The 25,241-nt window shown below is 36.3% G+C and overlaps 1 protein-coding gene across 21 annotated transcripts in view; it reads right to left on the bottom strand.

Annotated features, from left to right (window-relative positions):
* Dnah6 (dynein axonemal heavy chain 6) overlaps nt 1–25,241 on the bottom strand; it is a 284,182-nt gene that overhangs the window by 47,845 nt on the left and 211,096 nt on the right. For 17 of the 21 annotated variants that reach the window (XR_007342085.1, XM_015499875.2, XM_048787434.1 and 14 more), the window contains 6 exons: nt 22,949–23,129; nt 18,931–19,110; nt 15,178–15,411; nt 8,832–8,967; nt 7,624–7,790; nt 1,154–1,344 (listed from right to left, as the gene is read on the bottom strand). Coding sequence is in view for 18 of the 21 variants with exons in the window: in XM_015499875.2 (XP_015355361.1) it covers nt 1,154–1,344; nt 7,624–7,790; nt 8,832–8,967; nt 15,178–15,411; nt 18,931–19,110; nt 22,949–23,129 (1,089 nt within the window). In the remaining 3 variants the exon portion in view is untranslated. Of the gene's footprint in view, nt 1–1,153; nt 1,345–7,623; nt 7,791–8,831; nt 8,968–9,035; nt 9,167–9,194; nt 9,319–15,177; nt 15,412–18,930; nt 19,111–22,948; nt 23,130–25,241 lie in introns of those variants that run through there. The other 4 variants (XR_007342086.1, XM_048787450.1, XM_048787451.1 and 1 more) reach the window with 4 other exon arrangements.

The raw sequence follows: 25,241 nt of genomic DNA, 5'->3' as shown, positions 1-25,241 counted from the left end.
TCTGTGCGTGTTTTGGGTCATGCTTTCAAAACTCATCTGGGATGAGTACAAAGGAACTTATCCTAATTATTGAATTGAGGCACTGGTCTTTTCTGGCCACTAGACTCAAATGACACCTTGGTTATTGTGTCTCACGTCAGCTGACTTTTGGGCTGGAATTTGTACCAACAGCTCTCCTGGATCTCAAGCTTTTGGACTCAGACTGGAACTACACATTATCAACTCTTCTGAATCTCCAGCTTTTGGGACTTCTTAGTTCCTTATTAAAAAATATATATGTGTGTATACATATATACATACATATATGTATGAGCATATGTGTGTACATATATGCACACATATATTATATATTCACATATATTTTAAATATATATTGACTATACTAAAATATATTAAATATATTATTTATATATTATTACATATATACATTTAAACATATGTGTGTACATACACATGTATATGTACACATATATATGCCCACATATATACACACACATATATACTATATATTATATTTGTATATATAAGATATTTTGAGAGACCACATTCACATATATATATATAATAATATATGTGTTTATATGTGTGTATGTGTGTGTACATATATACACACATATACATATATTTCTAAGTAGACCATAAGCTCCAAATGAAGAGATTGGATCTTTCATCCTCCTGTAATTTTTAGTCCTGGGACCAGGCTGCATCAGAACTGGAAGCTATCATGAGAAAGACCCAGCTACTTAGGAAGTGGAAACAAGAGGATTACAAGTTTAAAGCCTGTCTAGGGAACTTGGTGAGATCCTGTTTCAAACCAAAAAATAAAAAAAGGTTTGGGAATGTAGCTCAGTGGTAACGCACCCCTGGGTTTAATCCCCATTAGTGCAAAAAAAATATGTTAAATACTAAAAACGTTTCAATCACTGTTCAACTTCATTATTATACTTTAAGACTTAAAACAATCATTATGCTCAAATGAAGTTTATACCTGCTTTTATAATTTTTATTCCATTTTTAATAATATACATAGAGAAATATTAACACATCTTAATTTTTTTTAGTGAAATACTGGAATGGTAGTGTTCATGCTCCACAGTAGGTAAGAACAAAGACAAATTAACCAAGAGGTAAAAACTGCACAATGTGACCTTACCGTTCTGAATACCCGCTATCCCGGGTGAACCTCTGAAATGCACCCATGGGATCTGAGCCTGTGCTTAAGATGAACACCAGGGGGGTGTTATATGACATGTCTTGGTATAGGGTAGGCAGGTCCACAGGTGGTGGCTCTATAAACTGTTTTCCAAGATTTTCTATCACAAATTCTGTAAGAGCAAAAACCACCTGAAAGTTGAAAAGAAAAAAAAAATCTAAAAAATAGTATGTTGGATAAGGTTCCTTCACAGTTTTATCCTAAATTTCCAATTTGACTCCTGGTGGTGGTGGCTCCATACTTTAGCACTTAATCTTTTGTGATTGGTAGACTTCTTTTTATGGACATAATCTGTGGATTTGTATACCGATATCTGTTGACATAGTTCTCATGACTTCACAAGCAAGAAGAACTGTTGGATAAGAGGGAAGTTCCTCATCATTCTATTATGGTAGTCTCTATTTATCTACCAGGGATATATTCTAAAACCTCTAGTGGATGCCTAAAACATGAATATTACTCAACCCTATGTATACTATGCTTTTTCCTATATATACATACTTACAATAAAGTTTAATTTCTAAATTAGCATATTAATAGATTAATAATAGCTAATAATAAAACATAACAATATGCTATAATACAGGTTATGTTAGTGTGGTCTCTCTCAAAATAGCTCATTTGTGTTCATCCTTCTTCTTGTGATGATATGAACTAATACAAAGTCTACCTGAAGAGATGAAGTGAAGGAGTATCCCAACCTGGTCTAGAGCTATGGCCTAGGATCATATTTCCCTTGTATGGTCACCTGGGAAAAGGTGTTCAGGTGCTTACCCATATAAATTAGGTTGTGTTATGGCACATCCTCACCTAGCATGTGAGATACAATCTCACATGGATTAGGCAAAGGCTTTTCAGACTTTTCAGATGTGATACAATAGCACAATCAATAAAAGTAGAAAATAAATAACCTGGACACCAAAATTAGAAAATGTTTGAGCTTCACAGGACACTATAAAGAAAGGAAAAAGACAACACACAGAATGGGGAAACATTTTTGCAAATCATACCTAAAATTTATAAAGAACTCTTGTAACTCAACAATAAAAAGCAAATGATATAGCTAAAATGGTAAAGGATCTGAACAGACATTTCTACAAATAGCTAGTAAGCACAAGAAAAGATGGTCACCATCAGCAGTCATTAGGAGCATGCAAAGCAAAGCTACAAGATATCACCTCATACTCTCTAGGATGGCAATTCAGTAGTCCCCCCTTATCTGTGGAAGATATGTTCCAAGACATCCCCCAGTATGCCTGAAACTGTCAGTGTTATAGAGTCAATATATCTGATACCTGAAATGGTTACTAAGTGATAGCCATTAATGGGTGGGTAGTGTATACAGCATGGATAAACTAGACCAAGATATGATTCACATCCCAAGAAGGGTGTAATGCTAGTGTGAGATTTCATCATGATACCCAAAACCATGTGCAACCTAAAATTTGTGATTTTTCATTTCTGGAATTTTCCATTTAATGTTTTTAGACTATAGTTGACTTTGGGTAACCGGAATCCCAGAAAATTAAAACTGTGGATATAGAAATATTACTGTAATAAAGAGACAGGTAATAACAAATGTTGTCAAGTATCCAGAAAAATTGGAACCCTCATACATAGTTGTGGGAAGGTAAAATGGTGCAGCCTCTTTACAGCTCCTCAGTTAAACAGAATTATCATATGATTTAGCCATTTCACTTCTGAGGTATATATCCAGAAGAAATTAAAACACATTTCACACAAAAACTTGTACAAAATGTTTAAATGTTTATACCCATGATGGTAATAATGGGTATAAAGGGTATAATTGGGGGGAAGTATGGCTCATATAGTCACAAGGTAGAAACAGCACAAATGTGCATCATTTGTTGAAGGGAAGAACAGAATGTGGCATATCCATGTTATCATATATTATTCTCAATAAAAAAGGATGTAATACTGACACTTGGTACAATATGGACAAATGCTGAAAACATTAGGCTAAATGAAATAATAAATAAAAAAAGCCAGAGTATGCATATCTGTACAGATAGAAAGTAGAAGTGGTTGCTTGGGGCTGGTGCCGATGGCATTGGTCAATAATGACGATGGATAGTTCAGGGTAATGAAAATGATCTAAATTGATTTATCAATGATGCACAACTCTGTGAGGATACTAAAAGTCGTTAAAGTGAACATCTTAAATGGGTAAATTTTATGTTACATGAATTATATTTCAATAAAGCTGTTGAAAAAAAACTCTTGAGGGTCTTTCTACACATGATCAGAGAATATATCTACAACAGCTTAACTGACATTTTTAACATTTTCAAGTAACTATTGATTAGCCTCTAAAATGCAGATATTTGTTTTGTTTAGCAAGCAGAGTACCATGCATTGATGAGAATGTGGTGGGGAATTTTTCTTTCATGAGGTATTTTGCTTAAATAAACAATCAGTACATAGTAGAATTCACAACAAGGATTTAAAGGTGTATTCCTCCAATTGGTATCTCCCAAGTTGGGAAAACCTTGCAATTGTTTCTCTGAGAAGAATTCATCCTTGGCAATCCTGGTGACACTATAGTTTTTTGTAAGAGGAAACTGGATCTCAAATTTCCACCTTCCTTAGGTGAAGGAAGACTGGATTAAAACATTAGTTCTGTGGAGGAGAGAGTTCCTGGCGAATCTAAACTTGGAAACTAATAATGCTGTAGGTCATGACATATATCCTGATGTTCTTCACCCTTCTAATTACTTCAAGAATAATTGTTTCTTCCTATATATATTTAATTCCATCAAAATAGTGGTTTTAAAAACATGGCTGGGGTTGGTGGCTCGCCTAGGCCCTGGGTTCAATCCTCAGCACTACATAAAAATAAATAAATAAAATATAGGTAATGTGTGCAATTACAACTAAAAAGTAAATAAATAAAATATGGCTGCAGGCTTATCAGCAGCAATACCTGGAAACTTGTCAGAAATGCAGTTCTTAGGCCTCATTCCAGACATAGAAACTCTGTGAGGGCAGTTCCCAGCAATCTGCGTTTTAATAAATCTCCCAGGTGACTGAATCATATTGAAATTTGAGAACACCGGTGTAGAAGATTTTTCTTATTTTTATTCTGTGGTAATAAACTATTCTCTGCCATTCTGAATTAAATGATAATTTCTTTTTTCTCATGCCAGTTCAAATGTGTAAAAATTTTCCTGGTAGGTGTCAATAATATTTATGCTAAATAAAGAGTTGTTGATGGGGCTGGGATTGTGACTCAGGTGTAGAGCACTCGCTTAGCACATGCAGTGCCTTGGGTTCGATCCTCAGTAACACATAAAAATAAATGAATGGAAAAAGGTATTGTGTCCAACTACAACTAAAAAATAAATATTTTTTTTAAAAAAGAATTGTTGAGATGATAGTCATTCTATTTTCTGATGCAGTTCTAATAAGTCTACCACCTGTTTACTAAGAGATTTTTTACAAAATGGAATTTCATCTCTGTGTTCAGAATGTTTATTCTACTTCTGTATTATATGTGTGTGTGTGGGGAGAGTGCACATGCAAGTGCAAGACTGTAGTATTCCATGGAAGCCACCTGTATTCTCTATCTCTCAAAGAAGCAGTTGACTCCATTAGGTAGGATCATTTGACCTGCTTGGGAACAGCTCTGGGAAAACAGGCTGAGTACATTGAAATCCCTCATCACTGAGATCTTATCTTTGTTTTAAGTTTCTGCTTCTGGATAGGAATCTAGATCTTCAGTTTTGAAACTAAATTTGATTCTTTACTTTCAAACTGCAATTTCTTTAGCAAGTTGTTCTAAATATAATTGGGAAGAAGTAAGGCTGGTATGACATTGCCATACTTGAATTGTCTTTTCATTGTGATCCCATCAATTGTCTTGACTCATTTAGTTCCTGGCTTCTCTGGAACAAGTGTCTAACTCTATTTTCTGAAACCTAATCTGTTTCCTTGACTCCTCCATGTTAATTTTGAAGCCAGTTTTGTTTGGTAGAATAACCCATAAGATTTTAGGTTGAGTGCATTGGTTTAAGAGTTTTCAATTAACCTTTTGTGAATTGGTATAACTATCTAACATTTATAACTTTGATCATATTTGGAGAGCTGTCCTGACATGTTGCACAAGAACCCAGTTGTAGAAGGATATGACTAGGAATTAAATACTTTTTATTATGGAAATTTTTAAGAGTGTATAAAATGAAAGAATAATAAAACTTATACTTTACCTCGCTTCAACATTTGTTAAGGTATGCCCAATCATGGTTTCATTGATATATCCACCCATTCCTTAAGCCATCAGGATTATTTTAAAGCAAATGTCATGCATGATATCACTTTATCCTTAAGTAATTCAATATTTATGTAAGATAAAGACTTTAAAAACCATAACCACAGTACTACAATCACATCTAAAAATTAACAGTTCCTTAATATCACCAAATATATAGGCAGTATTCACTTTCTCTGATATTATATGTATATAAATTGTATGTGTATATATGCTTAAATAACTGTATGTTTAATCAAATCTAAATAAAACTTACACATAGAGATTAGGTGATTTGTCTCCTAAATATTTTGTAACCTAAAATCTTCATCCTTTATATTTTTTTCTCTTAATAAGCAAACATTAAACAAAATAGGTGGCTAAAGAAATGAGTGCAAAATTTCTCATAGTCCAGAATTTTTTAGTTCTCATGGTTTTCTCTAAAGCTTCCTTTTCTTTGGGACTCTTGCCATCTAGTAATCCTCTCATTTTCCTCACCATGCAGTCTGGTAGCTACTGTTTCATTTTCAATGAAGGTGTTTCACTTGGTTTGTTGTATGTATGTTCATTGAACAAAATGTAAATGATTTACCACTGTGTCCCAGGCATTCTCCTGACAGCATCAGAGTCCATGGGAGGTTCAGAGTCCATGTGGACATTCACCATACCAATCTCAGTTCCTTGACCTCTAACTCCAGGGCATATCATCTATCTCATGAACAGTCACCCACACTCACAGCCCACCTCAGGACATTTTCTTTACTTAGAACTGTTCCACATTAGAAATTTTAAGCTCAACTTTCATCACAACCACTTCTATTCTTCTAGACCTTCTACACCTCTAGTTCAACTTTATCTGCTTCCAAAGAAATTTTCTTTTTTGTTTATAAGTGCTTTCTTATCTTTTGCTTTTCCCAGAACTTCTCTTACCAACATTCTCAATGGACTTGTATCTTCTATACTTTTATTGCAATCATATGTATCCCAGGTCAACCCCATAACCTATTTTCTATGTTCCTGTGAAGACAAATAAAAGTTCTTCAAAGCTGTATTAATATTTGCCAACTATACTTTGGCTTTTTCCAGTTAGTTCCAGTTAATTCTCTCTCTCTCTCCCTTCTCCTGCTCTTATCTGTCTCCCCAAAGAATCAGCTTCCATTTTCTTCCTGTGCCTCCCAAATTCACTATTTGGATTCTTTGCAGGTAAATAAATATAATTTATTTAGAAAATAAAATTAGAGATTATGTATGCCCAGATGTAAAATCTGGAACTATCTGCAATACTTCATTCATTTTGTTGATAACTTTTGTGTACTGAAATTCCATACCTAATTGACTCCTGTAGCACTTCTTTCTCCTGTTGTTTTTTCTGCCCATGTGACTCATTCCTTCTCAAAGCCTTTCATCCCTCCTTTGTGCCTCTTGAAAGTTGGTTCTCATCAGAGTTTCACTCTTTGTACACCTGAGCCTTTATTTTACTGTGTGTTATTCCTCTACAGTCCCAACAACCTCAATAGTTTTACTTTTCAACTCAATGCTGATGATTCTTATTAAATGTTGCAAAGAAGATGTCCCTGATAGCTGACAAGCACTGTAGACTCAATGACATCTTTCTATACATATTTTTTATGTTTGCTTAGTTCTTGGTACCACTATCTATACTGGCACCAAAATGAAAAATGTGAGCCACACCAGTCACCTCATCACATACCCCTCCATCTCTTTAATCTACTACTTGTGTCTTATTTCAGGTTGCCACAGTTTCTTACATAGACTACTTCAATAGTTTTCAAATATGTCTGGTGACTTGTTTCATACCCTTCAAATGCTTCCTCCCCATTGTTGCTAAGATTAATTCCCTGTTAAAGCCTCCAACAGACTCCTGTACCATTTATGCAGATGGCATAAGTTCCCTAACAGCGCACAATAGGTAAGTGATAATGAAGTTCCTGGATGGCTCTCTAGTCTTCTCTTTCATTATCTTCTGTATAAAATAACATGTTCTGTATAAAATAACATGTTCTCTATTTTTTAGAGGCCTGGCCATTGTTAGTTTCAAACAAACTTATGGATCATAACTGACTGGTGAGCTTTAGTAGAAACAATTATAACAGTTCTTTAATTAATAAAAAAAAAACCCTACCTTTTCTTCTTTGCAACATTTAATAAGAATTAGTTTGTGGAAAGAACTCAATTCTGAGATCCAATATTCCAGGAGTATGGCCTCCTTTTCTCTCATGGATTGGTCTTCCTTTTGAAATTCAAAATAGTCTTCCAACTGGCTTGAGTTAATATAAGTCTTAAAAGATCCTGGAAACACAATTTTAAAAGCTTTAATTTGAATGTTTTGAATTTAAAATTAAATAAATGTATATTTTGTAATTTTAAAAGATCATATTAGAAGCATGAGTAATTATCATAAAATTACAAATAAAATTTCAAATTAGTAAGGGGGGCCTAAATAAATAAGAGTATGGATGATCCACTTAAAGTCAAGAAAGAAGTAAAAACCCTGCCTCCACTCTCCAAAAATCTCCACAAGATAACAGAAATATCCCTCTCTGTCATATGCTTGACAGATCAAGCATGAAAAAATCAGAAAAAGACATCATAATTAATAAGTTTGAGCTAAATGTTATATATAGAAACTTGTATCCAAGAAATGATGCACATGGAATAGTTATAGAAATGAAAATGTACCATCTGAACATGTACCAGCAAAAAAGTCTAAGTAATTACAAAGAATCAATTTCATGAAAACCATGAATATAATTTCCATAATATAACTGGATTATAAACAATAAAAATATGATCCCCCAATACTAAGTGGTTTTGAAATAAAAAGTATACTTTTAGAATTGAAAAGCTACATATTGAGACTTGTTGGGAAAACAATATAGAAGGTTTTAATTCAGAGCAGTTGTTTTCTCTGGGGAAAAGGCAGTATGAGGGGATTTGGGGATGTTGGTACCGTTCTATTTTTTGATTTGGGTCATGGCTCATGAGTGTATATGGTTCGTGATAGTTATATAATTTTGGTTTTTATATTCTTTCTGTATGTATGTTATCCTTAAATAAAAATTTTTAAAAAATCTATGGGATACAGCCAAAGCAATATTTACAGGTAAATCTATATTCTTAAAAGGGGTATAATAGTAAACATAAAATATTGAAAATTGATGGGCCATTCAACTCAAGAAATTGTGAAAACAGTTAATTCAGTTTCTTAAAGGTGAATAATTTCCTAGTAGAAAACATTCACATTTCAGAAGAGGGTTAAAGGAGATATTAAAGCTAAGATTAAAGAGTCTGTTTACAAATGCCCTACAGCAGACTTTTTTGTCATATTACCTAAGCATATGAAAATAGGTCGCAAAAATATATATTGTGTAATTCCTTGAAAAACTGGAAATGACTCTTCTAAGTCACAGCATGCAAACCACATGGCAGTAGATAACCAGGGAACTTCAGGCTTAGGAGGGCGATCCTACCAGAGGACAGGAAAAAAAAATAATAATAATAATTCACAAAGACAATAATAAAATGCTCTTTTACCATGTTTAAGTGAAAATTCAAGCTACAATAGTATGTTCTCTGGGACAAGTAATAAGATATAGTAGACCTCTGTATAGAAGTGCAGTTGACAAAAACTTTTCAGGTTGACATTTGCAGAGTACAAAGTTGATCTGGTGAAGGGTTAAAATTAAATCTGTTAAGCCTATTTCTGGGCTCTTCTCCAACATCTTACACCAGTCTTCCTCAACTTCACAAATATTCTTGTGGTTAATGATTTTTTTCTATAGAACTAGAGTCCAAAGCAGATTCTGAATAATCTTACCTAGAAGGTGAGGAAAGTGGAGTAGTGAGCAATATTGTACCAAAACAAATAACTATGGGGAGGCGGCCAGCACCTCGCTCAGGGGTCCTTCTTCCTGCCCATGGAGGGTATAAGCCACAGGAGAAGATGAGTCAGAAATAATTAGTGAAGAACAAAAGACACAGAGACATAAAAAATATTTTTAAAGGAAGCTTGTAGCACCTGATAGACCCAGCCAACACAGAAGCTGGAGCTGAACAATTAGAAAATGGCTCCTGTGCAGCCAATATGGAAAGCAGTATGGAGATTCCTTGGAAATCTGGGAATAGAACCACCATTTGACCCAGCTTTCCCTCTCCTCAGTCTATACCTAAAGAACTTAAAAACAGCATACTACAGGGACACAGCCACATCAATGTTTATAGAAGCACAATTCACAATAGCTAAACTGTGGAGCCAACCTAGATGCCCTCCAATAGATGAATGGATAAAAAAATATGTGGCATATATACCCAATGGAATATTACCCAGCAATAAAGAGAATAAAATCATGGCATTTGAAGGTAAATGGATGGTTTTGGAGAAGATAATGCTAAGTGAAGTTAGCCAATCCCAAACAAAACAAATGCCGAATGTTTTCTCTGATATAAGGAGGTAGATTCATAGTGGGGTAGGGAGGGGGATCATGGGAGGAATAGATGAATTCTAGATAGGGCAGAGGGGTGGGAGGGAAAAGGAGGGGTCAGGGGGTTAGCAAGGATGGTGGAATGTGGTGGACATCATCATCCAAAGTACAGATATGAAGACACGAATTGGGGTCAACATACTTTATATACAATCAGAGATATGAAAATTGTGCTGTATATGTGTATTAAAAATCGTAATGCATTCTGCTGCCATTTATTTTTTAAAAATCAATTAAATTTAAAAAAAAATAAAAATAATGGCTCCTGTGTTATTTGGGTTTTTAGAGATTAGTGCTCTATTTGTGTGTGTTAAAAATTTGCTCCTCAAATGTAGGCTCTTTATTCACCTCACTGATTGCTTCTTTTGCTGAGAAGAAGCTTTTTAGTTTGAGTCCATCCCATTTATTGATTCTTGATTTTAATTCTTGTGCTAAAGTAGTCTTATTAAGGAAATCGGGGCCTAATCCAACATGATGAAGATTTGGGCATACTTTTTCTTCTATTAGATGCAGTGTTTCTGGTTTAATTCCAGGGTCCTTGATCCACTTTGAGTTGAGTTTTGTGCATGGTGAGAGATAGGGATTTAATTTCATTTTGTTACATATGGATTTCCAGTTTTCCCAGTACCATTTGTTGAAGAGGCTATCTTTTTTCCCATGTATCAAAAACATACATGGCACCTTTGTCTAATATAAGATAATTGTAATTACGTGAGTTTTCTCTGTGTCCTCTATTCTGTACCATTGGTCTACAGGTCTATTTTGGTGCCAATACCATACTGTTTTTGTTACCATTGCTATGTAGTGTAGTTTAAGGTCTGATATAGTGATGTCACCTGCTTTGCTCTTCTTGCTAAGGATTGCTTTAGCTATTTTGGGTCTCTTATTTTTCCAGATGAATTTCATGATAGATTTTTCTATTTCTATGAGGAATATCATTGGGATTTTGATTGGAATTGCATTAAATCTGTATAGTCTAGATAAGACAAAGGGGTGGGAGGTGAAGAGAGGGGGCATAGGGGTAGAAAAGATGGTGGAATGAGACACACATCATTACCCTAAGTACATGTATAAAGACATGAATGGTGTGACTATACTTTCTGTACAACCAGAGATATGAAAAATTGTGTTTTATATTTGTAATATGAATTGTAATGCATTCTATCATATGTAACAAATTAGAATAAATAAATAAATAAGTACATTGGCTACTGGGATTTATTTAAAGGGGTACATCAAAGACAGGGATAAGGTTTCAGGGGTGGAGACTTGCTTCATGCTATCTTGCAGTCAGCAGGTTAGTTGGCATCTTGGCAGGTCACACCCATCTCTGAGAGGCTGTGTGGCTTGATATTTGTAGCAGGTCACCCCATCTTCAGTGCTGTGTGGGATCTTTGGTAGAGCTGGGTGGGAGTTCACATGTATTTGGGCCATCTTACAGCAGAGTTGCCACTGTAAGTTCCCAGACACCAGATTTCCCCACTCAATGGATTTCCATGCTGATCTGGTACATACATAGTATGGATGGTTCTTGACAAGTAACAATATCACATTACTGAGTTCATATCTAATTATTTCAGTCCTAGACATCTCTAGGAAGATTATTATGTAATCTGGCAACATTCTATGAAGCACGTACATGTGGGTAAATAGTTAAAAAAAGAGAGAAACAGCTGTGATTACAGACTTAAACTAGTTCTTCGAGAATTTCCTGAATATATAAAAACAGACTTACTGGATAAAAATTGCATGTCATATGATTCACTCATTTAAAATATATAATCCAATGATTTTAGTATATTAACAGATATGTTGCTACCATTATTACCACAGTCAGTTTTGGAAGACTTAATTCTCTTAAAAAAGAAACTATACAGGAGTACTTTGGATACTCTGGAGATATTTCAGGCTCAATTACAGATCACCGCAATAAAATAAATATTGGGATAAATTGGGTTACATGAATTTTTTGATTTCCTGATGCATATAAGTTATGTTTATGCTATGCTATAGTCTATGGTGTATAATAGCATCATGTCTAAAAAATAATGTACATACCATGAAGTATTAAAAATACTTTGTTGCTAAAAATACAGTCAATCACCTAAGCCTTCAGCAAGTTATAGTTTCTTTGCTGGTGGAGGATCTTGCCTTGTAGTTGATGGCTGCGACTGATCAAGGTAGTGGTTGCTGAAGGCTGGAGTGGCTGTGTCAATTTCTCCCTCCCTCCCTCCCCTTCCTTTCTTCTCTACCACTGAGCTACATCCCCAATCTTTTTATGGTTCATTATAGATATACATAATATTGGGGTTACTTTTGACATGATTACAAAAAGTATGCAATATAATTTGTTCCAGTTCAGTCCCTGATATGTCATCTATTCCTCTCCTCCTCCCTCCCTGTTCCTTTTCTTCTACTCTATTGATCTTTCTTCTATTTACAGTTTTTTAAATTAGCACATCATGGATTTACATAAAGGTGAAATTCACTATGGTATATTCATATGTGTACATAGGAAAGTTTGCTTAATTATTTATTTTGAGATAAGATTTCATTAAATTTCTGAGGCTGGCCTCAAATTTGTGATTCTTATGCTTCAGTCTCCCAAGTAGCTGAGATTACAGGCTTGTGCCACTGTGCCTAACTTCATTTCTTTAAATAAGAAAACAAAGAAGTTTTCTGCAAAGGAGTTCTCTATATTATATGATGATATTTGACAGCATTTTATACACAGAACTTCTTTCAAAATTAGAGTCCCTCCTCTACTGCTTCTCTATAAACTAAGTTATATTTCTAAATCCCTTGTTGTTATTTTGAAATGTCAAAAACATGATTACCAGAAGTAGATTCTATCTCAAGAAATCTCTCTCTTTGCTTATCCACAAGAATCAATTCCTCATCTGTTAAAGTTTTATCATGAGATGGCAGCAATTCAGCCAAATCTTTAAGTTCCACTTCAAATTCTAGTTCTCTTGTTATATCTACCACATCTACAGTTTCCTCCACCATTGAAGTCAGCCATCCATGTGAGATGAAGACAATGTCTTCCAAACTTCTGTTAAGGTTGCTACTTTGATTTCCTCTCACATTTCACAAATGTTCTTAATGGGTTCTGGAATGTTGAATACTTTTCAATTTACTTTGCCCAGATCTATTAAAGGTAGATAGATCTGGTAGCTGTAGTCTTATAAAATTTATTTCTTAAGTAATAAGACTTGAAAGTCAAAATTACTTCTTGATCTGTGGTTGTTAGCAGCCATGAAAACATCAATACTGTAATCTCTGTCAAAAATGTTGGGTGAGTATGTGCATTATTAGTGAACAATATTATTTTGAAAGCAATACTTTTTTTCCCCTCAGCAGTAAGTTTTGCAGCAGACTTAAAATATGCAGTAAATCATATTTTGTTGTAAATCTGTATTTTGTTGTTCCATTTTTAAAGCACAGGTGGAGTAGATAGAGTATAATTCTTAATTGCCTTAGCATTTTTGAGCATTGGCTCAATGTAAAACCATTACCAGCATTAGCCCCTAACAAGAGTCAGCCCTGCCTTTGAATCTTTGAAGATAGGCATTGAGTTCTCTCTAGCTATGAAAGCTTTAGATGGCATCTTCTTCCAACAGAATGCTGTTTCATCCGTATTGAAAATCTGTTGTTTAATGTAGCTACCTTCCTCAGTTATCTTAGCTAGATCTTTTGGAATTACCAAAATGTGACAAATATGTGAAGTACATACAGGCTATAGGAAAGATGATTTATGGGTAATTTTAAATTTCTAGTTTGTTCATATTTAAAACATATTGTAAACTCCTTTTCAAAATATACTGCTCATGAAAAGCAGTAGCTGATACTGAAATGGGCAAGGACTTTAGAAGCTTAGACTAATCAGACCCTGCCATGCATTAGTGTGATTCTGGAAAATCCTTCAAACCTCTACATGAGAAAACTGTAAACAAGGCTGCTATGATAAAGTAATTTAACCTTTATGGGCCTTCCTTATTACCTTACCTGTAATAGAGATAAAATCAGGAACCTACTCAAGAATAATACTGAGCCAGGCTTGGTGGTACATGTCTCTAGTCCCAGTGGCTCAGGAGGCTGAGGCAGGAGGATCACAAGTTCAACCAATTAGTGTGATCACAAGCCTCAGCAAATTAGTGAGAACCTAAGCAACTTAGTGAGATCATGCCTCAAAATAAAAAAATAAATAAAAGGGCTATGGATATAGCTCAGTGGCTAAGTGCCCCCCAAAAAGATTAAAAAGAATAATACTGAGAAGAATAAATGAGATGATATACATATGTATATCTATGATATATAAAAAAGTCCTCTGTTCATATGAACTGTATAGAGATAAGATACATCCAAAGAGAATTAACAGAATATGTTTGTTTGCAAGATGGGCAGGAGTTGGGGAGGAAGGTCTTAGATGGGCTTGTCTCGGGAGCATGGGATGCTGAGAGTCAAATAAAAACATCAAGTCCAACCTCTCAGTGATATACTGAGGATTGAATCCTAGCAAACAGGTTCATATGTCAGGTGTGCAGGATCCAAGGACAGAACTTGAGAAAAAAAGGCCAAATCAAGAGTTTAGAGTAGAGCTAAGAGGGAATCTCAAGGCAAGGGGTGGGAACTCATTTCTGTGAGGTGCAAGGCTTATAGTACATAGACAAGTTAGGTCAGTTTAAGCAGCTAGAGAAAATTAGACAAAAGAATGATCATGAAGAAGAGAACTTTAGAACTTGTATTACAGTATCATAGGAGATAGCAATCAAATTATTATATACTGCCCATAGTTTCTAGTGAGAGAGATCTCTAGGCAAGAGAGGTCATGATTTCACAAAGAGTATTGACCAATCTGTGAAGCCTTATCTTTTGCTGGATTTTTAGCTCTTCCTATTTTACAAGATAGTTAACTTTTAAAAACAGGTTCACTTCTACCAGCTCACTGGTTACTCCTGATATTCCTTTTCTGCAGATGAGGGCACTGTTGCATAATGAGGTAAAGTGTTACCAAAATTATGCAGCTAGCTGGAGGTAATAATAATGGGCCTCCTGACCTACAGCTTCCTCTACACTGGGCCACACACAGTCAAGTGTATAATCTTCAGCTACCATGGTCTTCATGGAGCACTGGTATGTGCTTATGGGCTCTATCTATAATAACATGCCCCATCCAAATGTGTAATAGGTACCTTTTCCAGTCCTGCAGAACCTCGGAGAAAGAAATTCCATTCAGCTTCAGTTAGCAATTCTTGCTGACGCATGATCTCAACACAGAGCATAAAGCTATAGATGAGCTTATGTTGTTCAAAAAGACCTCTTGAAACATTGACATAAGCAGTTAGGAGAGTTTGTTCCAGTAGTATTTGCAGGCGATGCTGTAGATCATCTGTCTTCACAGAAGTTTCTATTGTTGTATTGAACAACTGTGTGGAAGAGGGAAAAATATGTCTGATTTAATTCATTTTCTGTGAAGAAAGAAAATCCTGGTCCCTCCTATCCCTCCCCACCCTAGATTGAGTGAGCAAACAGCATCATGGGAGGTGAATACTGAAAAACCTAGGCTTCATCCAAAATTGAAATGTGATATTTATTTTCTGCACTCCCCTTCCTTTCCCATTTTTCACAAATGGACCAATGCCAATCTCTTGACAATGTTTAAAATGGATCATCTTGATGTGAGACAGGAAGTTTTGGAAATGGAGGTTACCTGGCAGGACTAGTCTTTTCACATCATCAACTCAGATTTGACAAACTCTTTATTTTAGAATGAAAACCATAAGGGCAAGGCAAGGTTGTGCACTCTTTTCAGCACTTTCCCAAGATAACTTTTAGGATGTGGAAACAATGTGCTAGAATTTGTCTTGAAATGTAAAGGTGCCCTACATTATCAGGACATTGGGAAGACAGTAGAGATGGTGGCATTGTGGGATTAGGCACAAGAGGATCAAAGGTGGCCTTAGACCATATAGGGATGGGTGAGGTTTTACTCCTGGTAGGTCAGACTGCAGCCAGAGGGAAATGCTGTCATGCAAAGCAATGTGAGGTAAGTAAGCATCATATGCAGCATATCAAATGTGCTGGATGAAAGACCATTGAAATGTTTGCTACTCCTTCCAGTGAGAGATGGAGTCTAAATTCCCTCCTCTCCAATCTGGGGTATCCTTAGTGACCTTGCTTGACCAACAGAGTGGCAGCAGTGCTGTTGCATGACATCCAGGGCTAGTTCAGAGGAAGCCTTGGATCTTCCACCTTGGTTTCTTTGCACCTGTGCTTTGAGGAGATGTTTTCTTGGAACCCAGTTGCCCTGTAGTGAGAAGGCCAAACCACATGGAGAGGCCACTGTAGGCACTGGGGCCAACAGCCCAGTCATGTGAGTGAGGCATTTCAGATATCCAGCCTGGTTAACCTCCAGATGTGTGCAGCTCCAGCAGCAGGAAAGTGGCATTTAAGCTTGCAAGGGAGGCATTTTCCCCTTTTTATTGACACATTATAATTACACACAACAGTGGGATTTGTTATATAATATATTCATATGTGCACACAGTAAAATACTATAATATTTGATTGATTTCATTCCCCAGGACCTCCCATCTCTCCCCCTGATCCCCTTATTTTATTCTACCGGTCTCCCTGCTATTTTTAAAAAATTTGTTCTAATGAGTTATACATGACAGTAGAATGCATTTTGACATATTGTACACAAATGGAGCACAACTTCTCATTCCTCTGGCTGTACATGGTACAGAATCACACCAGTAGTCATATATATATAGGATAATAATGTCTATCTCATTCTACTGTCCTTGCCAACACCACAGCCCCACTCCTACCCTCACTTCCCTCTGCACAATCCAGAGTGCCTTCATTCTTCCCTATCCATATCCTCCAACCCCCACCCCATGGAATCAACATCCACTTATCAGAGAAAACACTTGCCCTTTGGTTTTTTGGGATTGGCTTATTTTACTTAGCATGATGTTCTCTAGTTCCATACATTTACCTGCAAATGCCATGATTTCATTTTGGAAGAAATCAGTACAGCTGATATGCTAAAGAGGAAGAGGGTATATTTACAGTTTTCTACTCTTTTCTACTCTGAGTGATGATAAATAAGACAAGAACTTCATTTTTTGCATTGTGTTATGGGTATAAACACAAAGGATTAGAAAAATGAGAGTAAATTAAATTTTTCTGCATAGGAAAGGGTGGTGAGAGCAGGCAGTGTGTAGGGAAGGAAATGGGGAGATGTAGGCTGTATCCACAAAATAAAAGACATACAGCATGACAAGCCTAGAGATCTAATATACAACATGTGTTGTATTTAGGATAATATTAAATGAATAGATTTCAACTGCTTTTTCCATAAAAACAAAAATATGGGTAACTATGTGAGATGACAGATAGGCTAATCTGCTTCAATGTAGTAACCTTTTTATCTATATGTATTTCATAACATCACATTGTACATCTTAAATATACATAATAAAGTTTGTTTGTTTGTTTATTTTTGGGTACCAGGGATCAAACTCAGGGGCACTTGACCACTGAGCTACATTCCCAGCCCAATTTTCTATTTTATTTACAGACAGGATCTCACTGAGTTCCTTAGTGCCTTGCTTTTGTTGAGGCTGGCTTTGAACTCGTGATCCTCCTGCCTCAGCCTCCCAAGCTGCTGGGATGACAGGCGTGTACTGCTGTACCCCGCCAGTTTATTTGCTTTTAATTGGAAGGTCAAAGACTGAGCCAGTGAGGCATGTGTGGGTGGGCTGAGAGGAAGGGGCCACTGGAACCTAGTAGTAACTGGAGGCAAATGGGAGCTTGCTGGGGATGCTTGATAAATTTTGCTGTGTTATAAACACTGCAAACTTTCTGTGTCCCATGGAAGTCTTCAGCAAAACTGACGAAGCTTGCTGAAGCTTTGTAACATCTAATTTGCTTTTGGTAGATAATGGAGTGTTGATACCCAGAGAAAAATATCCTTCTTCATAAGAAAACAGATGAAATTCAGTTATGAATATGAGATAAAGGAAAGCAAAGAAGGAAAGAGATCCCTCAAAATCAAAGCCAGTGGAGAAGAAGGGGCTGGCAGCCTGTTGTAGAAAACATTCTAAAAAGAAAATGAGAAAAGAGACACAAACCAATTTGATTAAGCTGGTGTTGTTAAAGATCTAATGTGCACCAAAGAAAACACTAATAGCAGGAAGGAAAATAGACCACTATAGAGAAAGTGTCTTTACACTCTGTTAGTGAATAAAATTATGGCAAGAAACAGGCAAGGTAAATGGATGGAGTTGGAAAACATCATGCTAGGCAAAGTAAGCTAATCCTAAAAAACCAAAGGCCAAATGTTTTCTCTGATAAGTGGATGCTGATCCATAATGGGAACAATGAAGGAACTTTGGATAGGGGAAAGGAGAGTGTGGGGAGTGGAAAGGGCATGGGGGTAGGAAAGATAGTAAAACGAGACAGACATCATTACTCTAGGCACAGGTATGATTGCATGAACAGTGTGACTCTATATCATGTACAACCAGAGAAATAAAATATTGTGCTCCATCTGTGTACAATGAATAAAAATGCATTCTACTGTCATGTATAATTAATTAGAACAAATTAAAAAAAGAACTAGTAGTGCAGAGCTGTGACTCTTAAAAGAAATGGGGGCAAGAAGGCAAAAAGGCACACTGCTTAGCTGAGGAAATCAAGAGAAAAGGAAACTTGCAAAGCAGATTTCTTCCCTTCTTCTATAGTGTTCTGTATGGAGCCCTCCAATCCTTTAGGAAACACAGTGGATGGGGCTACACTTGAACCATTTGTGTGGATCCAAATTCTTGGAGGATTTTACCTGAGAACTAGACTCATGGCTTGTCTGAGGCAAGAAACAACAAGGTATAAAAGGAAATAAAAAAGGTGAATTTCACTAACAACAACAATTTACTTACCTGCTTAAAATATTTTAATGAATACTGATACATAGGATCTATTTCTGAGAGACTTGCAATAACAAAGTACATAACAGAGCCTTGAGTGGCTACTGGACGATACTTCTCACGAGCAGCATTGATCATCAGCTCAGTGGACTCTGCTTCTTTCAGCCTGGTTTTAATGGCACCAGAAGTGATCTGAATAAACATATAAGTTCTTAAGGGTGTAATTCAGAAAAACAGTAGGAATTTTTATATATCCAGTCAGGACTAAGAAAGAAGAATGGAATGAGTTTGTGATTATAATAAGGGAGACTCCAGATGCAATGATTGTGGGTCAGAACTCAATGATTCTCCTCTGACTGAGCTGACCCTTGTTCCCTCCAGAGTTTGGAAAAGGTGAAGAGAAATAGGCAATTTAATTAGCTCTGAAAAGATTGGAGCAGGACTTCTCTGAGTCACATATTTGAGTTACTTAGTGGAAACACTAATGCAGCATGCCTAATTGCTCCCTAACTTCCATGTGAACAGTGCATGGTATACATGGTGAAATAATGTCTGAAGAAAGAAGGGACACCCTGAACAATGCCCAGCAGAGTGGGTGAAGAGAGGCTAGATAAAAGTGGTCCTAAATTCCACCCTGGATAAATAGGATGATAATGTTCTTTACCCAGCACTCCCAGGTGTGAAGTGCTATAAACCTAAGTGAGCTGGAGACATTTTAAAGTCTTTGGATATTCTTTAGGTTTTCTGTATTTGGAGTTTGTGGCTCTGGGGAGTCTTTTAGCCAATGGACTTTCCAAGATTGCCTTCTGTGTCTCTCAGATTCTCTCTTTCTGTTACCATCTGTTCCTGTTTCCTCTTCCTTCCCCTATTATTTCTCTATCTCTAGAAAGTCAAAGGGCTTCCAGCAGGACCATGAAAAATCTGTATGGGAACTGGCTGCTCAGCATTTGCTCAGTGGAAGGGAGAGCTAACTGGGAATCAAGAGACTTGTGTCAGTGCTTTCCAATAGAAATATAATGTGAGCCACATATAATCCAGAATTTTCTAAACTCATTAAAAATAAAGAGAAACAAGTGGAATGAATTTTAATAATACATTTTGTTTAACTCAATATAACTAAAATATTATATAACAGTCAATATTAAAAAGTATTGAGCTGTTTTACATTTTTATGTAAATCTTTGAAATCTGGTGTGTATATTATAATAACAAATCTTAACTCAGACTTGTCACATTCTAAGTGCTCAATAACCACCTATGGCTAGAGGCTTCCTACCATAAGGAAGACTATAAGTCTAGACTTATTCACTCCAGCCCACAGGAAAAGAAGGGGAGGGATTCAGTGCAGAAGCTGTCTGGGCATCAGAAGTTTCAAAGTCTCCTTGTAACTGCCCCTCAGGAAGTTGGGGGAAAATAAAGGGTGGAGTCAAATGGGGAATTCCTTATTAAAATAAAAAACTTATTTTTTAAAATTTTTTTTAGTTGTAGATGAACACAGAGTATCTTTATTTATTTTTGTGTGTTGCTGAGGATTGAACCCTGTGCCTCACACATGGGAGGCAAGTGCTTTACCACTGAGCTACAGCACCAGTCCCCCAATCTTAATAATGTACTCAACTAAAACTTGCACAAATGAGTAGAAAAAGAAAGTTGGTATGGGAGCAATCCAATCATGAGGACCCACTAGCAAACGGTTCTTTATTCTCTGAAGAGCACAAAGCCCTGATAATTCAGAACCCATTGTTGAAGAGAAAGAGTAGTGGATCATTTTCTTTCTTTCTTTTTTTTTTTTTTTTGGTCTGAGAATGTTAGAACATTATATACTTTGGTTGGGGGGTTGGCAACCACTTACAGAAATTATGCCCTAGAGATATGAGGCTTCAGCAATGGTTACAAAATATAAGACATATTTTAAAATAAGGATTGTGGGAGTTGGAAGAAGTACAAACTATAGGTAGAAAGCAGCAGGAAATATAGGCAATGATCACTTGGTCTGATCTCTACAAAAAAGGATGTCTCCAAAGCATTTCCTTGAAAATAAATAAAAGAACCTGGTATTGATAGGAAAAAATGGCAGTAAGAACACATGCAACTGCTTCATTCCCTACTGAAACAATGATAAAATCATACTAAAGGTATTTAAAAAGCAGTGCAAACCCACAAATATGGGCGAACAGGAGAGGAAATATCCATAAAATGTTGGGATCTGTAGACCATACTGAAGAGTGTTGTGACTTTGAAGACCCAGGAAAAATGGATTCTTAACCTGAAGGAAGGGGAAAGCCAGAAATTTACCAACTTATAAAACACAATTCTCCTTAAAGACACAGGATTTAATAAGAGGCACTGCTGGAAGTGGGAAGGGCCTAAAATATAAATTGGTTGAAAAGCTCCCAGGTTGTGTCTCTCATACATCCAGCCAGTGTTGTCTTTTCCCTACCAGAAAAAAAACAAAAATTCCCCCTCTGGAGAAGGTATAAAACGTCTCCCCTCCCTTTTATGGGAGGAAATCAGGCACAGTTGAGAGGTGGGTACCATTCTGAAAACAATAATTAGGTAAATATATGCATACCTCCTCATTCAGCCTCCCAAACACTTACAGCCAGATCTCCACCCTGAGGCAATAGAAATATCGACTCTAGGTTATGATCAGGGAATAACTATAGTAGGAGGCTGGGCTATAGAAAGGTTATTGTAGTTGGTGATAGTGGTGGTGGTAGTGGTGTGTGTGTGTGTGTTAGAAGCATAGGCAAGGTTAATGTGTAAAATGAAAGTACTTACCTCTCTGAAGGGAGCCACGGGTGGGTGGGGGGAGTGGGGACAAGGAATGAATACTGTTTATCATAATAAGCCTTATAGAAAGCCTTCATTCTTTAAACAGTTTGCATGTAAAATTGGTAAAATGTAAAAATAAATGGGTTAATAGTTTTCCAGAAATTAAAAACCCAAGGAAGAATGAATGAAAGGAGAATAGAGACCAGTAAACAAATAAAAAGAGAAGGGAAATGACAGACCCAGAATAATTTGTTTATCGTTCTTTCAATACCAAGGTCTCAAGAAACTGTAGGAGGGCTGGGGATGTGGCTCAAGCGGTAGCGCGCTCGCCTGGCATGCGTGCGGCCCGGGTTCGATTCTCAGCACCACATACAAACAAAGATGTTGTGTCCGCCGAAAACTAAAAAATAAATATTAAAAAACTCTCTCTCTCTCTCTCTCTCTCTCTCTCTCACTGTCTCTTTAAAAAAAAGAGACTGTAGGATATAAAGCAACAAATCATATTAGACATCAACAAGAGGCAAAAACATACCTATGTGTTCCTTATCTAGTAAAGTCAAAGGGAGATTTTTTTCCCTAAAATATTTTGTTTTTCATGAATTGATAAAATCATTTTATAGGCTGTGCTCCTATACATTTCTTAAATGATGGTTTAAATCTGAGAACTAATTCACTACAGGATTGTATGTTTAGTGTAAAACTTTATCATACTATCATTTGTGTGCAACCATCATGTTTAACCCTTGGAAAAGGACTATCAAGATGAGTCACAGATTCCCACTGCATGAAATCAGTCATCTAACAGAAGAGACAGGACAAGGAACTAGATAACCATGACACAGGTAAACAGCAAAAAGTACTATAATACAGGTTTGGATAAGGCACTACAGAAGTTCCAAGGAGCAGGAGGTTAATTCTAGCTATAAGTACTAGGGAGGCTTCTTGGAAAAGGTGACACTAATACAAATTTATAAATATTTGTTCCTTTTGATGTCTATCTTTTCCTACTTTTTAAATATTATATACTTTACTAAAAATCACAGAGAAGAGAAGAAATTATCAGTTGTCTACAAATTCTCTATTGTTCCCTGGTTTGTGAGGAGGCCTGATAGCCAGGCACACTCTTATGCATGCCCCTAGCAGGTTATAGGTGGTCTCATTCTTGCTTTATAAGCTCTTGCAGGACCCTCAAAGGCTGTAGTTATAACTTTTGAAAATGACACATTTTCTATACACACTGAATATATTCACTTGCCTTTGAGTCCTGGAGTGCATCAATAAGTTCTTCATTGTCGAGAATATTTCCTTCAGATGTAAAGAGCATTCTTAAGATCTTGTCTTCAATAGACTTTAACTGGTTTTTATCACTGTTGATCCTTACAATAAGCTGGACTCTCTGATGTTCCAATTCGGGTCTTTCAAGTCGTACGACATCACTAGAACCAAGGTTGGAATAACTGAATTGTGCTTTTGTCAGTGAACTATAGTTGAGTCTGTTTTCTGTTTGGAATTATCCTTATTCTCAGTGCTGTCTAGCTAAATATTCATGCTATTAGCTGAATTTGAATACACAATGCCCCTCTTTCATTGGATTTATACAGTGGCTTTTCACCAGAACTATGTCAGTTCTTATTCTATATCCTACATTTCAGAGACATGCACTCAATCAAAGTTACTGTCACTTCTACTCATCCTGTAGAGAGCCTGTTGGCTGCTCTCTCATCATTCAATCTCTCTCTTTAATGCTTGGCTGTGCCAAAGTGAAAATAATTCTTGGAATGTTCTTTTTTATAATGACACAAGAAATTATGAAATCTCAATGCCTCTATGAAAAAAGTATTTTTAAAAATTATTAAAATGTTTATTACTATTTGCATAAGCAATACATGAATTCATTTTTATAAAAAAGAAAATAAATGAATAAAGTAAAAGTTCCTATTCATCAGCTCCATCTTCAAACCTAATTTCTTCCTTAGAGGTAACCATTATTTGACATACATCCTTCCAAAAGCATTTTCTCTAGGTGTATATTTATATGTGCACAGACAGAGAATAAACTTAAAGATAAACTGTTAAATAAAAAATGCCTCAAAATGATATTTATAGTCTGACACCACATATGTTTTCTTTAAAAGCCTTCTTTAAGAATTCTGTATGTCCTGAGTGTAACTTTATGTTATTTAATCTTTCTGTTCCTGAACATGAGGTGTCTTGCCAAATAGCTCTTCATCAACAGTTCTTGATTGTATCTAAATAAGAGGCTTTACCCTTGTCTAATATAAACATGTGAACTTTCATCTCTTTTCACTTTTCCTTTTATAATTTGCTCCCAGTCTGTGGTTTGCAGGAACTCATCTTCATTAAGCATCATGCATGCCAGACACCCTACTATGAGTTTTATGTGAATTATCTCTTTTAACCACTTGAAGGCTCCTGGAGTTAGACACTGTGGTTCCCCCTCAGTAGTGGGTCACTTCCTGAGGTCACACAGTTATGAGAAGCAGAGTCAAGCTTGCACCTGAGTCTGCTGACCCTAGTACACTATGATGTATTGCCTCATAGAATAACCCATTGTATGTTATGTACATGCTGAATTCAGACACTTTAACATCATTATATGAAAAATAAAAGAAATTATCACTTCAAATTCGATTGTTTAAATAACTTTTTCAGAAGTGAGGAATTGGGGGAGAGTTTTTTAAGATAAAGGTGAGCTCAGATAACAGCTTAGGAGAAGCATAAATCAAATCAGGCAAGTTAAAAATCAAAAGGGATGGCCAAGAAAGTCTCTGAGGGTGAGTTACAGCTTCTGAAAGTAGAAAGTAAGGCAGAGGTGAGCTGTTTGGGTAGTTTAATGGAATTTCTCAAAGCTGGAAAGGGGACTTGTCTAATCCCTGAAGGACTGAAGGGCAGTGTTTGAAAATGGTTAATATCCTGGAGGAAATTTCATCCAATCAACAATTGAATGCAATGAGTGCTGCCTGCCTGGGAGCTCAGCAAAGCAGGGAATGGCTGGAATAGTGATGGCTTGTCAGACCACTAGGCAAACTGAGCTACATCCTCACACAGGCTGTAGGCTGTCAGCTTCCCGTTTCAATGCTGTTGGTCAGGGAGAAATTTCAGAGAGACTCTGTACCCCATGACTGATCTAAGAATTTCCCTTTTTCTCATTAGGGTAGTTCTACTTGTCCCAGGCAGTCTGACAGTATAGCCACACAGCTAAGCTTAGCTATTCAAAGGAATAAACTGGTATGTAAAATGTTCAGTCATGACTTTAGAATATGTGCATAAAATGTGGTGAGATACCCTTTAATTAGCAAGAAGTTAAGCAAGATATCAGTGGGCAGAATAATTTCTAAAAGAAACTAGGAAAATAAGTCTTAAGCTTATTAGTGATAGCAGGTGCAAGTACAGAATAATCCTGACTTGAATGTGTATATATGGGTTTTGCAATGCTGGGTATCTAACTAGGAACCTTGCATGCTAGACAAGCACTCTACCACTGAGCTATGTCCCCAGCCCAGTTTTTTTTTTTTTTTTTTTGGTAC

This window comes from Marmota marmota, unplaced genomic scaffold, assembly GCF_001458135.2.
Source record: "Marmota marmota marmota unplaced genomic scaffold, marMar, whole genome shotgun sequence".
Classification (NCBI taxonomy): Eukaryota; Metazoa; Chordata; class Mammalia; order Rodentia; family Sciuridae; genus Marmota; species Marmota marmota.
Note: the sequence above shows the minus strand (reverse complement) of the source record. Positions and strands in the feature narration are given on the sequence as shown.